Source organism: Desmodus rotundus, chromosome 4 (assembly GCF_022682495.2).
Source record: "Desmodus rotundus isolate HL8 chromosome 4, HLdesRot8A.1, whole genome shotgun sequence".
Classification (NCBI taxonomy): Eukaryota; Metazoa; Chordata; class Mammalia; order Chiroptera; family Phyllostomidae; genus Desmodus; species Desmodus rotundus.
In genome coordinates this window covers 152553666-152569711 of record NC_071390.1, presented here as the reverse complement: position 1 = coordinate 152569711, position 16046 = coordinate 152553666, and the positions used below count along the sequence as shown (strand labels likewise).

General features: G+C 43.8%; 1 protein-coding gene across 1 annotated transcript in view; it reads left to right on the top strand.

The window, feature by feature from the left end:
* The window catches only part of ATP10D (ATPase phospholipid transporting 10D (putative)), a 76639-nt gene that overhangs the window by 47194 nt on the left and 13399 nt on the right, over window positions 1–16046 (top strand). The window contains exons 13-19 of the mRNA XM_024573860.4: window positions 318–424; window positions 1230–1356; window positions 2936–3120; window positions 7517–7823; window positions 10498–10574; window positions 11604–11729; window positions 14317–14517. Coding sequence (XP_024429628.2) covers window positions 318–424; window positions 1230–1356; window positions 2936–3120; window positions 7517–7823; window positions 10498–10574; window positions 11604–11729; window positions 14317–14517 — 1130 coding nt within the window. The remainder of the gene's footprint in view (window positions 1–317; window positions 425–1229; window positions 1357–2935; window positions 3121–7516; window positions 7824–10497; window positions 10575–11603; window positions 11730–14316; window positions 14518–16046) is intronic.

Genomic DNA, 16046 nt, shown 5'->3' with positions numbered 1-16046 from the left:
TATACAATATATGGCCAGCCTCTGCCCAGCGCCTAACAAATTGTGAGTGCTTGGTGAGCGACGGATAGCATTTTCGTAGTTATTGTTCCTGAAGGTGTGGGAACACTGTTTGTATTAAGTTCTTGGTATTTTCCTCTCCCCAGGGAGAAAGGAAGAAGGGAAAGATTAATTCTGAGGGTCCCTTTTATAAATGCACATTTGAGATTTAAAACTACACGGCTTTTTGTTTGTTGTGGGTTAAGCTATTATTATTTTTACAGATATGCCTGTAATTGGGCAGACTGGTGGGAACACCTGTGTTTTGTTAATTATTTCAGATGGAGCCAGTCTGGAAAAACAACAGATGCTAATAAGAGAGAAAACCCAGAAGCACTTGGATGACTACGCCAAGCGAGGCCTACGCACTTTATGCATTGCAAAGAAGGTGAGGTTGCTTAGCACACTACTCGTTCTTGCCTGCCAGGGAATTTGGTTTAAACGCACCCGACATCCGCTGGGCTGCATTTTAACAGGGGAAAGGTCATTTCACTGAAAAGGCAGAGGGTTTCTTTGGATCTTGAGCTCTCCATTCTTACAACTAAGTGTGGATAGATACGAGGTGCCTCACCCGCCTCTGCTGCAGCTGCTGCATAAGAACTTCAGTGTGGCTTGCTTCCTCTATGGCAACCTGAAGACAAAGGAAAGTGAGTCACCTGTTCCTTTGTAAGGAATTCCCCTCAATTTTTGTTGGGAAGTGGGCTGTTTACCTTCGCTAATGGTGGTCCCCTTTCTCTTTTTACCTTTCCAAATAACTAACCCCAATCCACCACCCATCAAAAGACATCAGAGATGCTGCTGACTTCATAATACCTCAGACTGAACAATATTGATACCAGTTTCTCAACTGCACCGCTAAAATTACCCTGAACTTAAGTAAGGGGAGACCTCTCCTAACTGCATACTCTCTGATTTAGTTAAATAGATTAACCCAGTTTCTGCATATATGGTGCCTAGAATTCCCCAGAGATACTGAGCTATAGGGTCCAGCCATCATCAGTGTTACAGTAGGCTGATCACAGAATTCGGGAAGCGTAAGAGCAGGGACGTGAGGGTATGGACTGGGCATGAGTGTGCCCAAAGACAGGAAGGATACCTGAAGTAAGTAGATGGTGTGATTATTTCTGCAGGAGTGAGTCCTGGCAAAATCATCCTGTGGTCGGCCTCATAGCTCCTTTTTTTATCCCCCATAGGTCATGAGTGACACTGAATATGCAGAGTGGCTGAGGAATCACTTTTTAGCTGAAACCAGCATTGACAACAGGGAAGAATTACTTCTTGAATCTGCCATGAGGTTGGAAAACAGACTAACCTTACTTGGTAGGTACACTATGTCGTATTCTCTAAATGCAGAATTTTGAAAAACGCTTGACATTTCTGAGGTATTCACCAGTCATTTTCCCACTTGGATCTGATGTGTGTGGTTCTGCCCACGCCGTTCACAGTCTCATCTCTGCCTACCTTCCAGTCCTTTCCATTCTGTTCCCCAATACAGTGAACTAGGACTCCATTTGTAGTGGGGTCAGGGCAGTTGTCCTTCAGAAGGTCATTTAAAAACCCAACACTTAGCGTGGAGTCCAAAGTCCAATCAATATCTTGGTTCAAGAGAAGCAGGTTAAAGTCTCTTGCCAGGTATTAGGTACGTTACTTAATATGTGCTGTCTTTATGAATCTGCAGAACAAATCTTCATTTTATTTAGAAGAAACTGGGGGCACAGAGCAGTCCCATGACTTGTTCAAAGTCACATGGTGGTAACTGACGAGGCTGGGAAGAAACACGGGTCTGCCTGGCTCCAGGGCCTGCGTGTCTCATCCTGCACCTGCAACCAGACTAGTGAAATGCATTTCTCTATCTTCTCTTACTTCCTTATTTCAAGTGCATGTTGCACAACTCTTGTGTCAGATTGAGCTGCGTCTTGAAATCTTCTGGAGAACGTTTAAAAATGCTGCTGCCTGCATCCTGTTCCCAGGAATCCTAATTCAATTGATCTGATGTGTGGCCTGGACATTTGCATTTGTAAAAGCTCCCCAAGTAATTCTAAGAGCAGCCAAGGTTGAGAAGCACTGCCATAGAGTCTGGAGATTTAGTTTTTAATGTAAGCACTAACACACCAATAAGCCATCCACTGAGTCCCATCCCTCTGGTTCAGAGAAAAGCAATGGTCTCACTTAGCATCTGGCCAACGGGATAAAGATGCCTACTGAGTGCCCACCTCAGTGATGGTGTGAGTGCTGTGGGCACACATTTCCTCAACTGAAATCCCAAACTCTAAAATGCTCTGTAGGCTGAAACCCACTGGGCAGCCAAATCAAGCCTGATTTGATAAGAGTTTATAAGTCTTTAGTATCCTAATTAGTGTGAACATTCGTATGGTTTGCTGCAGAAATATTAACATGCTAGGTTACTAGATACTACAAAATGTGATATATGTACCATATTACCTTTTTCAAATCTGCAAAACTTTTGAATTCCAAAACTTATCTGGCCTCATTTCAGAAAAGGGAACTATGGGCTTATACTATGAAAGAGCATTGAAAAGAGCTGTTATGTCTCATTGACAAGAGCATTCTTTAAAATTCTGCCCTGACCCTTGGCAGTATCACAGAATTATAAAATTGTAGATCAAGGTTACATACATAACTGAAACAATCCCCCTCAATTTACAGAAAAGGAAGCTAGCCAAAAGGGGAACAAGTAAGTTTTATAAACTCATTGACTCCTAAGGCTTCCTTCTGAAACTACAACTTTCGATATGATTTTGGTCTGGGTCTTCACACTTCCTTTGGATCCCCGGAAGTTACTGGAGCAAGATCGGGTTGGCTAACAGATAAGGTTCAATCATAACCCAGGTGAGCTTCCGCTGGCTTTCGTTTCTTACAAGCCCTGTTGCACCTTCAGGTGCTACAGGCATTGAAGACCGTCTGCAGGAGGGCGTCCCCGAGTCTGTCGAAGCCCTCCACAAAGCCGGCATCAAGATCTGGATGCTGACGGGGGACAAGCAGGAGACAGCTGTCAACATCGCTTATGCGTGCAAACTGCTGGAACCAGATGACACGCTCTTCATCCTCAATACCCAAAGTAAAGTAGGTATCAGGAGATTAAACCAATCTTTTCTGTTTTTCCAGAGCCAGTGGAGCATTTGTGGTTCTGATGATTTTTAAGGAGAAAGAAAAACCAGTAACCATTAGCTCCTTGACAATTATTTTTTCTATCCAGCAGTCTTGCTCATGCTTGGGGGAGGGTATCCCAGTTCTTCTAAAGGCTCGGTGAAACATCAGAATGATTCAGAGGAATCATTGCGGAATGAAGGCATTAAAAGAAAGAATATGTATGTATGTATGTATGTATTTTTTCCTCCTCCACATTGGGTGGGTTACCAGGGATTTGACAAGACTTAGCCCATAATGACAATATACATCAAGCTCTAGGATGAGAACATACCTCCCTTTCAAGTTGAGGGGAAGAGATGATTTCTATTGGAATCAGATGAATATTATTTTCCTGGTAATTCTAAAAGTAGACTCTTGAGGTAAGCATGCCCTCTAGTGGTAATTCTTAGATAGTGTTCCTAAGAATTTTAAAAGTTTGAAGATTGAAGAGAAAGGAAACTATATTTTTTTTAAGGTGAAGGAACTTAGAGGTTTGGACCCAGCCATTATTTCTCAGTGCTCCCCACCCTGCCCAATATCTAATGCAAACATTCTAATCAATAAACAAGCATTTGGGGGGGGGGTTTCAGAAGATTGCTGGTATAGTGATATTCTAAGATTTATGCATCTTGTTTAATTAACTTGGAAAACCTTCTTCACTCCTTCCTCACTAGCCATACTTAATCACTGACACCCATCCTGTTACAGCAACCTGCCCCTCCAATCCTCCCGAGCTTCTCATCCAGATGACGTCTTGGGCCTTTGCCACAGGCTGCCCTGTTTGGTTAGCTGTGTCTTTAGGATCAAGCCTCAGTCAACACCCAGCTAGATCTCACACTCGGGGAAAGAAGTGTCCTCCTTCAACACAGAGTAGGTTCTCTTTGGCAGTTGGCAGTGGCCCAGGGATGCATAACCACAGCCTGCAGCCACTTCTCAGTGCCAACCGGGGGCTGAGCTCCAGAAAATGCTTTGTCATTTTAATCACAAAATTGGTCGTGCCCTAAGGCTGGTAAGACTCAGGTTCACTATAGTAGTTCCTGTATAGTTAAAAAAAACCCAAAAAAACCTCAACTATTGTAAACGTTTAAGAAAAAAATGCAGGCAGAGTGTACATTCAATCTATATCCGATGCATGCATTAAAAGAAAAAACTTTCTATTTCAAAAAAAAATAAAAGACTCAGGTTCAGTTGCTTGGCCTGCTAGTGGCCAGGTACGTGACCTTGGGGAGTTACCGTCCTGAGCCTTTTTCCTTACCTGCAATGTGAAAGTAATGCCTATATCGTAAGGTGGTTGTAAACAATAAATGAGAAAATGTAAATTGTTTAATGGTTTCCCTGGCAGATGCAAGGGGTTCAACGAACATTTAAAAGGAAAAATAATCAATTCTTGGTGTTTGATTTTGCCTTTGTTAGCAGTAGACTATTTAGGGTTGTGAAATTTATTTGTAAATATACAATTTATGCTAAAAATATTTAACACCACTAAGTCAAGAAGTCGTTACAAGGTTATAATGTATCAACTGTGGACAGTTCTAAATGCAAAAGTTTGTGGGGTTTTTTTGTTGTTTTTGTTATTTTTTTGTTTCTGTTTTGTTTTTTGCTATCAATAGCTATTCAACCTATGTGAATATCACACAGGTAGAATAACGAAACAGCACACAGTGAACTTACTTTAGTTTTAGGATGGCTCAAGTCCATGCATGTTAAGTGCCAGGCACATAGTAGCAGCTCAGTTACTGGTAAGATTTCCTCTTTCCCCGCCCTCTGCACTGCTCAGGGGATGCTGTGAGTTGAAGGCATTGAAGATCATGGAGCCCTATTTGTCATTTAGGGAATGATTATTCCTGTGACATTCTAAGCGGGACACTGGGCAACTGATGGAATGTCTGCTCATTCCTACAGTGTAGTACCTTAGCTTTACAACTTCCCATCAACCTTTGTTCCTAAATTTGTAAATTGGATTATAGTAAATGTAGCCACTTACAAACTGTACAGAGTTACCATTCTCATGAAAGGTTTTTTTTGCTTTTTTGTTTTAATATAATTATTTCCTAGATTATTTACTGCTCAGTGGTATATAAAAGGCCTTTCAAGATTCATCATTTAGTTTTTCAGTTTTATTTTTATAATTTTATTTAAAATTTTCTCCTGAGATAGTAACTTTTTATTTTCCTGTTTATTAGACTTTCTAAAAGGCTATTTCATACATGATCTCACTTGACAATCATAACAAGTAGAGCAGATAAAATTACAGTATTCTTCTTTTATAGCCTGAGTCTCCCAAAGGTTCGATGATTTGCCCAAGCACCTACAACTGACTAGTTGTCAAATATGTTTTCTACATTACATGAGATAATCTATATCTATACATATTTATATACAGTTGATTTTCATTATTCATTGAGTTAAGTTATATAAAGTTGTCACAAACACTGAGTTAGCCAATAGTGACCCATTACCTCTAGGGGAAATACAGGATTAGGTTCCCGTGAGCCTCTGATCACAACTTTTTTGTCAACCAATCAGTACATAGCCTTGTTTCATGTGTGTTTCCATTTAAAGACACACACACACACATATTTGGTTCACTAATGTTGAACACTGGAGCTCATGCCTGGCTGAATCTTCACTAACACTAGACAGCACCTATATGTGGAGACCGTTTTAAGTGGTGGAATCACCCACAAAAAACACCAAAAAATGCAAATAACATGTCACTGAACAGATGATGAAAAGGACACTTGGATACAGTTTGCGTGCTGACGTAAGAAGGCAGCGCATCACCTGGTTCAGTTCCGCTGGACAGACTCAGGACTCGCACTTTCTGTCCCTCTGTCTACGCCCACAAATGGCTATGAAAGCACCGTGAGTGCTGATTGTAGGTGAGATCGCAAATCCCACGAGTAGCGAAGACCCACTTCGTGTGTGGCAGGCACATACATACTGCTGAAATGAAAGTGTAATTAATTTATAAAACTGAACACATCACGTGTGCAGACGAGAGAACGTGAGCGTCTGTATACTCAGTCTAGAATCATAAAACTACAGCAAACTTGCATCCGTATTTGGAGGGCACCCACGCAGACTGCGTTCCCTATGCTGTGAGCACATGGGGGCCACAACATGGTATCTGTAGTGTCGGGGTCAGATTTGCTCCAAAGGCAAAGGTTGCCAGGTACATCCCTTTTTAGCTTGAGTCTCCTGTTTAGAGTGTGTGCCACTATTAAGGCTCTGCTGTGGCATGCCTACTTATCCATTTCCACTTCTCCCTTCCCCATCTTAGTTCGTTGTGAGTTGAGAACCACTTGATAAAACAGCATTTGAAATAAGAGTAAATGGCCTTCATTGAGGGGCTTTTTCACGAATAAACTGTTTTCAGGCTTAAGGTACGAACATGAGTGCCCTTCTCCTGGTTTCGCTGGGCTCTGTCATTGGTCGTCTGACACCCTTTCTGTACAAGTTCGTTGTTAGTCTTCCCGAGTAGAATTCATTCAATGCGTATTTATCGAGTGCCTGGTGTGGACCTTTTTTAGGCATTATGAAGGCTTCGAAAGTAATCAGAAAAACTTCCTGGCTAGTGTGGGATGAGGCAAGGGGTGGGTGCACACCCACCAAATGTGACGAGCACCACGGGGAACATCCCAACCAGAATATAGGCACCACGAGGGCAGGGATTTGGGTTTCATTGGCATATTCCCGGCACCTAGAGTGTTTCCTAACATAGAGTGTTTTCTATAAAGAGCGAATCAATGAATGAGTGAGTGAATGAATGCATTAAATTAAAAAGCATATAAAAACAGTAATTACTGGTCTGAATTCCACCATGTGCCACGCCTGACACTTTGTGCCATGAGACAGGAAAATAAAAAATTACTATCTCAGGAGAAAATTTTAAATGAAATTATAAAAATAAAATGACTTCACTTACTCCTCCCAGCGATGTCACGATGTAGACAACATTTGCATTTTCTCAGATGGGAACCTTGAGGTTACAGCATTTGCCTAAAATCAAGCAACTGGTAACTGGCAAAATAAGGCCAAAAGGCTCTTGAGAGTCACTGTTTGAGAAGGCAAAATGCACAAATAAAGAAGTTCTATCACTGTTTCCTAGCTGTAGAATTGGGCTTGAGTTGTCCCCACCCTTTTAGCCCCTCCCCACATACACCCAGAGGTCTTGGAGGAAGAACTGTCAGAGCTTCGAAAGTAACCGGTTGTTCCCTACCTAGGGTTCCCTTGATGCAGCAATTGCTAAAGAATGACAATGACAAATTTAGCCCCATGTGGCCTCCAAGGAGCCCCAATGCTAACTGTCTTTCCCCCTTGTTTCAAGGATGCCTGTGAGATGCTGATGGGCACAATTTTGAAAGAACTTCAGAAGAACGCAGCCTCTGCAGAGCAAGCCTCATTAGGCGAGGGCTCACACCAGCCTTCTGCCCCCCGGGACTCGGGGCTGCGGGCTGGCCTCATCATCACTGGCAAGGCCCTGGAGTTTGCCCTGCAGGAAAGTCTGCAGAAGCAGTTCCTGGAGCTGACTGCTTGCTGTCAAGCTGTGGTTTGCTGCCGAGCCACACCCCTGCAGAAAAGCGAGGTGGTGAAGTTGGTACGCAGCCATCTCGGGGTGATGACCCTGGCCATTGGTGAGTGGCGGTGGCACCCAGCCCTGTGTGTCTCACTTTCATGCCACACCAGAGGCTGGTCCTTCTGCCTGTTCTTCCTTCTGCATTTCCTTTTACCCTTCTGGCTGGCTGTGCTTTCCCACCCCTTTCTCTTCCTTCTTTCCCTCCATCCTCCCACTCCATTCCTATTTCCCTCCATTACCTATTTGACTACCTGCTATGAACCAGGTGGTAGGGATGGGACAATACAAGGGGGGCTTCCAAAGAAACCAGAATTATTTTCTGGAGGGTGGGCCCCTTGTAGTGCAGGCTTCCCCTGCTAGGTGAGTGTTCTAGGAACCCATGTGTATCAGTGCACCAGCTGGTTGTGAGACGCTGTGTTCGGCTTCGGTGAATTTTTTTGAAAACTCTTCCAACATGCTTGCCCATTTCATGAAGGGTGATTTACAGCGCACCTGCCCACACCGCACTGAGTGTTCAGCAGTTTTTGACCAAAAATGGCAGCACCCCTGTGCCCCACCCTCCCCTCACCCAGTCTCACCCCAAGTGACTATTTTTTTGTTTCCCCTGATGAAAAATGTCCTAAAAGGGAAACATTTTGACAATGTGGAAGAAATGAAACAAAAAATGGCAAAAGCACTAAAAAGCATCAAAATCAGCAAGTTCAAAAATTTGAGCAGTGGAAAAAATGTCTCAATAGGTGTATTGCATCAAATAGAGAATACTTTGAAGGTGACGGAAATTTAAACATGTAAGAATAAATACACAATTTTTATAGGTAAATTCCAGGGGGGGGGGGTTTGTCCCCCTTCGTATAATAGTCAAGACTTTCTGGATTACATGTTCAAATCCCGAATCACCTGGATTGAGGGTAATGTACTGAATCAGAGAACTGACCACTCTCAGGAGTCCACCTTCAGGAAAGCTTAACTCAGAGACGTGAACAATTCATTGGTTCATCTCTTCAACAAATAGTTATGGAGTGCCTTCAGTGTGCCCGGCATTTTTCTAGACACTGGAGTAAAAATATGTACAACTGACAAAGCGCCTTTTCTTAAGCATAAAGGTATAAGATCAGATAGTGACAAATACTACTAAAAGACAAAACAGAGCCTGTGGACATGGAACATTAGGGGAGCGAGCAGGGGCTGCTCCTCGGAGTATCATGCTGGTAAGCCTGCATGAGAGGGAAGACTTGAAGGAAATGATAAGCAAGACATGTGAGGTCTGTGGGGGAGCATACTCCTGTAGGAGGAGGCAGTGAAAGCGAAGGCCGTGGTCCATGCATGGTCTGTGGCCAAAGCAGGTTGAGGGAAGGGAAGCATTCTCTGCAGGTTAGTCAAGGACAGAGAGGTGGCAGGATGGAAAGGAAGGAGCTGCCATTTACTGAGATAGAGTCACGAGTTGGGCTTTACACATGTTACGTTTGAAAAACCCATCGGATGTCAGGTACGCTGCTGGATACAAAGGCCAGAAGTGTAAAATTGGGAATCATAAGTCCAGTGATGATATTTAAAGCCTTGATAGTAGATGAGATCACCAGAACTGGACATAGATGGAAAAAAGTAGTGTGAGGTTAAGCTCTGAGACACTCCAGTGTTTAGAGATGAGCAAGAGGAGGACTCAGGCATGTCTTCCAGTTTCTGTTTCACCTGGATTGTTTTCAGTCAAAGGTGGCTCCTCCCCTCAGGGTGCTGATAGAGCCACCAAATTTCCCAGGTTGCATCCTATCCTATTAACAGCCTGAGTGAAAAGACGGCATCTCTTTTTCAGTTTTTGGAGTTAAGTATCAGGATGAGGGTGGAACTCTGTTCAACTATTTCACTGAATGAACATTATCAATGAATGAATTGGTCAAGCCTCTGGATCTAAATATTCCTGAGTCTAGAACCCCTGGACTACCTGCTATGTCGATTATATCAGTTAAATACGCATGTGCCTATATCTGAACCAGTCACTGAGGCCAATTAACAGATGATGCTAATTGTCCAGGCTTGCAGGTGTCCGTCTTAAATCTGGGAGTTAGGGTTTGTCTCACAAAGCACATCGGAGTTCCCGAGGAAAAATCCAGATGCCATTCCCAGAAACCAAGTAAATGGTTGGTGGGCATTTGGGCACAACAAATGCTGATTACCAATAGAATATAACAGCTCCTCTTAAGAAGCTTCCACTGTGTTAGAGAGACCAAGAAATCTATAGCAAGCATAACACCGTGTGAAGGGTGTGAGAGCGTACGTGGAGGGGTGGGGGGCATCTGATCTAAAGGGAATATGAGAAGGGTCTCCTGGAAGAAGCGACAGCTAAGCTGAGGGCAAGAGCAATAGAAACCTAGCAAGCTGGGCTGGCGGTGATGACAGGTACAAGAATAGCGAAGCAGCACGTGCAGTGGCTGGAAGAAACAGGTTATATCTAAAAAATTGAAAGCAGCCTGGGTGGCATGGAGAACGGAGACATCAGTCCAGCAAGGTGCCACGGCATGAAGCATTTTAAGGGTGTCCTGAATTTGGGATTCATCCAGATGGTGGCAGGACGCCACCTTCAACTTCAGCTTAACTGGGTCCCAGGCACCCCGGAGACACGAGGTAAACTTTGAAGGACAGTGTATGTTTGCTTGAGCGGTCGATATTGATTTGCAATGTTTGCATCATTTCTTTACTCCTCATATGTTTCTCACCTTTTCTTCTGTCCCATAAAGGTGATGGTGCCAATGACGTCAGCATGATACAAGTGGCCGACATCGGGATAGGGATCTCCGGTCAAGAAGGCATGCAGGTGAGTGGATGTGATGCACCCAAATTCCATGAACTTGACCTGCCCATCCAAGGGAACATTCTTTGTGGTAACATCTGTGTTGTATTAATAGAAAGAGTCTGTGTGATTAGCCCAGGGATGGGAGGCGGGAACTTTTTCCATTTATTTGTTGATTATTTACTGGATAAGTATTAAGGTATTTTCCTGGATAATTTTAGCTCTCTGGGTCACTTGTTCAGATGAAAAAATATAGCTAATGCAGATCAAACTGCAGATAAATAGGTAGACAGACAGACAGATAGATAGAAAGATAGGTAGATAGATGCCCTGAATTAACGAGGTGACTTTTGCAACTGAAAAAAGCTTCTAAGGATTTGAATAAAAGACCTAGAGATCATGAAGAGAGAGGGAGAGAAGATGAGAGAACACGGGAGGTGGGAGAGCCCTGTTTGCATGCGTTCACGTGTGCCCCGTAGTGTTTGGGCACAACATTCAGATAGAAGCTTATCTGAAAGACGGCTTTCTGTGTATGGAGCACATGTTGTCAGAGGAAGGAGGGATGCAAGACTTAGGTTTCCCAAGAATTGTAAGTTATGACATCTGTACGAAAGATTAGAAATTCAAGGATCTCTTCGCCTGACACATTATACAAAGTTATATAAAATCGTGACTGCAATTTTGATACTCTCCTCATTGAAGAGAAGCGAATGCACACCGTAATGCATAGAGTTCTTGCTAAGGGAGCTGCTTTCTAAGGAAAGTGCACCTGTTGAAATTACATCATGAGAAGTAACCAGAGAGAAGTCTTGTTTCACTTGACCACATAGGAAAGCTGAGTAAGAGCCTCAGGCAATCCGTTGTGAAGGCTTCTGTAAAGGTTTTTGGTTTGGGGGAGTTTCTTGTTTGTTTGGGGTTTTTTTTGGTCTGCATGTAATGTTTAAACCACATATTTGACTAATCTGAGCCTGGTGACAGTCAGGTCGCCACGTTGCATGTGCTGTGACACGTGTGACTGCTCAGGGTGGCGCTCTCTTTTCATTGCCTCCGCAGGCTGTGATGGCCAGTGACTTTGCCATTTCCCAGTTTAAACATCTCAGCAAGCTCCTTCTTGTCCACGGGCATTGGTGTTACACACGACTTTCCAACATGATTCTCTATTTTTTCTACAAGAACGTGGTACGTAGCTCCTGAGAATTTCTCCCTCCCCACCTTTGAATCCTGCGTGCTTAAGGGATAAAAAGGAAGTGCCCTGCACTAGGCACTCTTCACTGATTGACGGGTTGGGAGCAGCCAGGACTACCCCTGCTGTCTTAGCAGAAATAATCTGGGAATGTGCTATGTTTCAGCTGCTGACAGCAAATTGCTAGGCTTGTCCATCTGCTAGCAGGTCCTATTCCCTGTGCATTTAAATTCAATTAAGGCCTGTCTGATTCATTTAAAATCCAATTTTGACCTTCCCTATAAAGGCTGTGACAAGTGGGATTACAAAATGTTTAATATTGCCTGTCAGAAAAAGAGTAAAAAGGTTTGCTTCCATTTTATAGGAGATACCAAAAAAATCTGCTGTCCCCAAATTGATGCCCCTTGTATTACATTGAAGATACAGATAAAAACCCAGTATGACACCATAGCCTATAGCTGGCTGGCGTTCACAATGCAAGAATTCTCTAGCAAGCCTATAAAATGTATTTGTGCTTGGTAGTTATGTAATGATTAAGAAACTTTATTTTGATGATGTAGTTCCTAAAAGGGCAAAATTTGATTAGATGTTCTGGCTTCTAATCTTTAGCATACCCCTTAAATTTCTGTTTCTTCTTTTAAAAAATCATGTCAATCTTAGATTGCTTCCTTGAACTGCCTTCTAGGTGGGGCAGTAATGTAAATAAATGTGTCATGTCTTGTAGACCAAATTTATCCTTAGTCTTTAAATTCCATATGTAGCATGTTAGTAGTGAACATAAATTTATATCACTCCATTGAAATGCCATCTTTAGGGGAAAATAACTTTAATGAGTCATTTTTTGGATATCATATGTGTGTAATTTAGGTGCGTGTGTCTGTCTGTCTGTCTCTCTGCCAGTCAGCCAGCAGGAGCATCTTTTTTCCCTCAAGCACAATGAGTTTTTAGAAAGGTTGCTGTACTTTACTAATTAGAATTAGTACATTTAGTCAAAGTTTAATAAAATCTTGACACTTTATGAAAATTCGTGAAATGTATAATGTCTCAGAGTGTGTGATTCTGGGGAAAGCTGGGATTTCTCCTGTAAAATTCCAGGATTTAGTGGTCAGTGACTTTTGAAGAGAAGCTCCTCTCCCAGGGTTTGTTTGGTTTTTTTTAATACCTTTACATTTTTCTACCTTCTCAGAAGATTAAACCCATGGGCTAAGAAACACTAATCTTAGAAGGAGATGCTGCCTGCTCTTGGCGAGAGGGACTGTTTCTAGCAGAGAGCACAGCACCAGGGAGCACGGGCCCTGTGCTCTTTCTCCTCTGTAACCCTCGCTGGCCATTCACCCCGGCTCCCTGCCAGCTTCTCTCTCTTACCTACCTGGCCCAAGGATGCTTTACGCACTATGGAGAGAAGGGCAGCCATCAGGGCCATTGGAGTTCCTGGGTCTTGAACAACCTTTTGATGTGGATGAGAACTGTGGATTCACTCCCAGAACAGTGTCCCAAACCACATGGACCCCAAATGAATGCCTGTTTGGGAGTGAGGCACTGTGCGTGCCCAGGGACCACAGACTGAGAAATTCTATTCTAAGGATGGTGGCCCCAGTCCTAAGGTATACCAGTGAGTGTATCTGTGATGCTGATGATAACAGCATTTTCATCTTTGGAAGCACGTTAGAGGTCATGAGCACTTTCTAACTTGATCTTGATACTAAGCTCTGAGGTGGTGTAATTCTTATTTTCCAGACAAGAAAACCAAATTTCAGAGAGGTTAGGAAAATGGCCTAAAGGTAAACCATCAAAAGGGAATGTCCCCAGGCCTTGAAACAAGACCCCTTGTGGGTCTGGTGTCCTTTCCTGTGGCATGCCCTGCTTGAGGGCACAGAGCTTTTGCTTCCATGGATTTAGTTTGTCTGAGACAAAATGTGGGAGGAAACTATGCAGAGTATATATAGTTCCCAGCCTCCAGGGTGACCAACTGACCTGCTTTGCCTGGGGCTGTCCCAGTTTTGGCAGTGAAATTCCCATATCCTGGGAAGCGCCTCAATCCCGAGCAAACTGGGATGGCTGGCCACCCTGTTGGTACCATTGCGTTTCATCAGTGAAAAATAATTGTGAACCCCAAAGCAAGACAATGACCATGTGTTGTATGGCCGCTGCATACCAGGCACTGAGCTGGGTTCTCCTCTTCTCCAGCCAAAATGTCTGAAGTTGGAAACTGCCTCTGCCACTTCTTAGCCAGGTCACTTTGGGCAAGTTCCTCTCTGGCGTCAGTTTCTTCATCTGTATGATGGGGACAAGAATAATTCCCAAGTTGTTATGATGATTAAATGAACTTTTTGTAAAGCTCTTAGAATACTGCCAGCACCACACAGAAAGTAGTGTGTGTGTGTGTGTGTGTATGTCTTAATTTAATAAATCACCCCCCCCCCAAAAAAAAAAGCTTTGTGGTAAGATGCGGCCTTCCATTCTGTAAGTAAGGAAACTGCACCGAGGTTGAGATCACACAGTTCAAAGTGGCAGCGTGCGGGTGTGTGGTCCCAGCACGCAGTGCTGTCTCTAAGATGCGAATGTTCCTCTTTGTGTTCCTAGGCCTATGTGAACCTCCTTTTCTGGTACCAGTTCTTTTGTGGGTTTTCAGGAACATCCATGACTGACTATTGGGTTTTGATCTTCTTCAACCTCCTCTTCACCTCTGCCCCTCCCGTCATTTATGGTGTTTTGGAGAAAGATGTGTCTGCAGAGACCCTCCTGCAATTGCCTGAACTCTACAGGAGTGGTCAGGAATCAGAGGTAGGTGCCCAAGCAGAGCTGCTGAGACCAATACACATCCGTCGTCCAAGTCCGGGCACTTTTCAGTCAGCCGGCTCCAGTACTGGGGTGCCTACAGAACTGCTTAAAACTGTTTGAATTGTCTGGTTGTTTCAGAAGACCTCTACTGAAACATGGCAGGTATGGTTATTCACTTCTGAGATGGGCACAGGTAAAATCATAAAAGACCTTAAGTACTTATATGAGAATAAATCCAGAGTTTCGACCTTACAGCTAATAATATCTAGTGTCTAGTAAACTCCACTCTGCCTTTAATTGTGCAAACTACTAAACATCTGCCTCATTCACCTCACCAAACACTCTGAGAGAGAACCTGGCGTTGTTCCCTCTCTAAGACGAAGAATCTGAACCTCTAAGGGGTTAAGTAATTTTTCTGAAAATGTCACAGGAAATGGCAGAGTCAGTGCCAGAACGCTTCTCAGTCTGGCTCCAGAGCCAGTTGCATCCTCCAGGCTCTCCTGCCATGCACAGCAGGAGAGCGATCGAAGTGGCCCCACCGCCACTTTATTGTCTTTTAGTCCTGGCGGTCCACCAGTGACACATCACTTACAGCCGCCCCCCGCTTTCCACCCGTCTCTCACTGCCCTTCTGGTTGTTGCCGATTGAGTTAGCTGTCACAAAATTCTTCTTTCTAATTCATTGTTTACAAAATTAATAATAACCGACATTAATATTGCACGTACGAGCATTTATGTAGTGCCTTCTACATGCCATTCACTGTTTTACGTGCAAGGTAGATGCTCTCATCATCCACATTGTAGATGAGGAAGGTCAGGCACAGGGAGGTGCCGTAAGTAACCTGGCCGAGTCCGAGAGCTAGAGTATGGTACACGTGAGCCCAGGCTCCTGAGCCCATGGCGCCTACAGTTAACGCTTTGCTGCAGGAAGAACACTGATGCTGTCTCTAGTCCTCGAGTCCCTCCCCCACCACCCCGCCCCAACACACTGTGGTGTTTAGTACCAGAGATCCAAAGTGTTCTCAAAGTGTATTGTCAGGGTCACAGCACCTGCGGTAGACCAGTAGCCTAAAGACACTTAGATGTGAGCAGCGCCAATAGGTCAGTCTAGTCAGATATTCTAGTCTTGAAAAGAGGATGCTGTTAGTCAAGGCCGTATCAGTTGCAAATGACAGCAAGCCAGCTCAAATTGCCTTAATGAGAAAGGGGGATTAATTGGCTCAAATAGCTGCAAAATCCAGGTATAATGGTGACAGAAACTGTTATTCTTAATGCAAGTGTAAATGTCCTCATGTACAGTTATGTTACAACTCATTGGCCAAGGGGGAGTCCCGTGCCTTTCCCTGTGTCTATCCCCGTGGCTGGAGAGAATGTTCTCCTGTTGACCAGGCCTGGGACCTACGCCATCCCCATTAGGGCCGAACCCCATGGACGGGGTTGGGAAGAAGGGTTTGCTGGAGAAGCGGTGGACAGTCAGTGCTGAGACCCACCCCATGACACCTGTGTGTCAGGCTTCCGTTGCTGTTCTTAAAA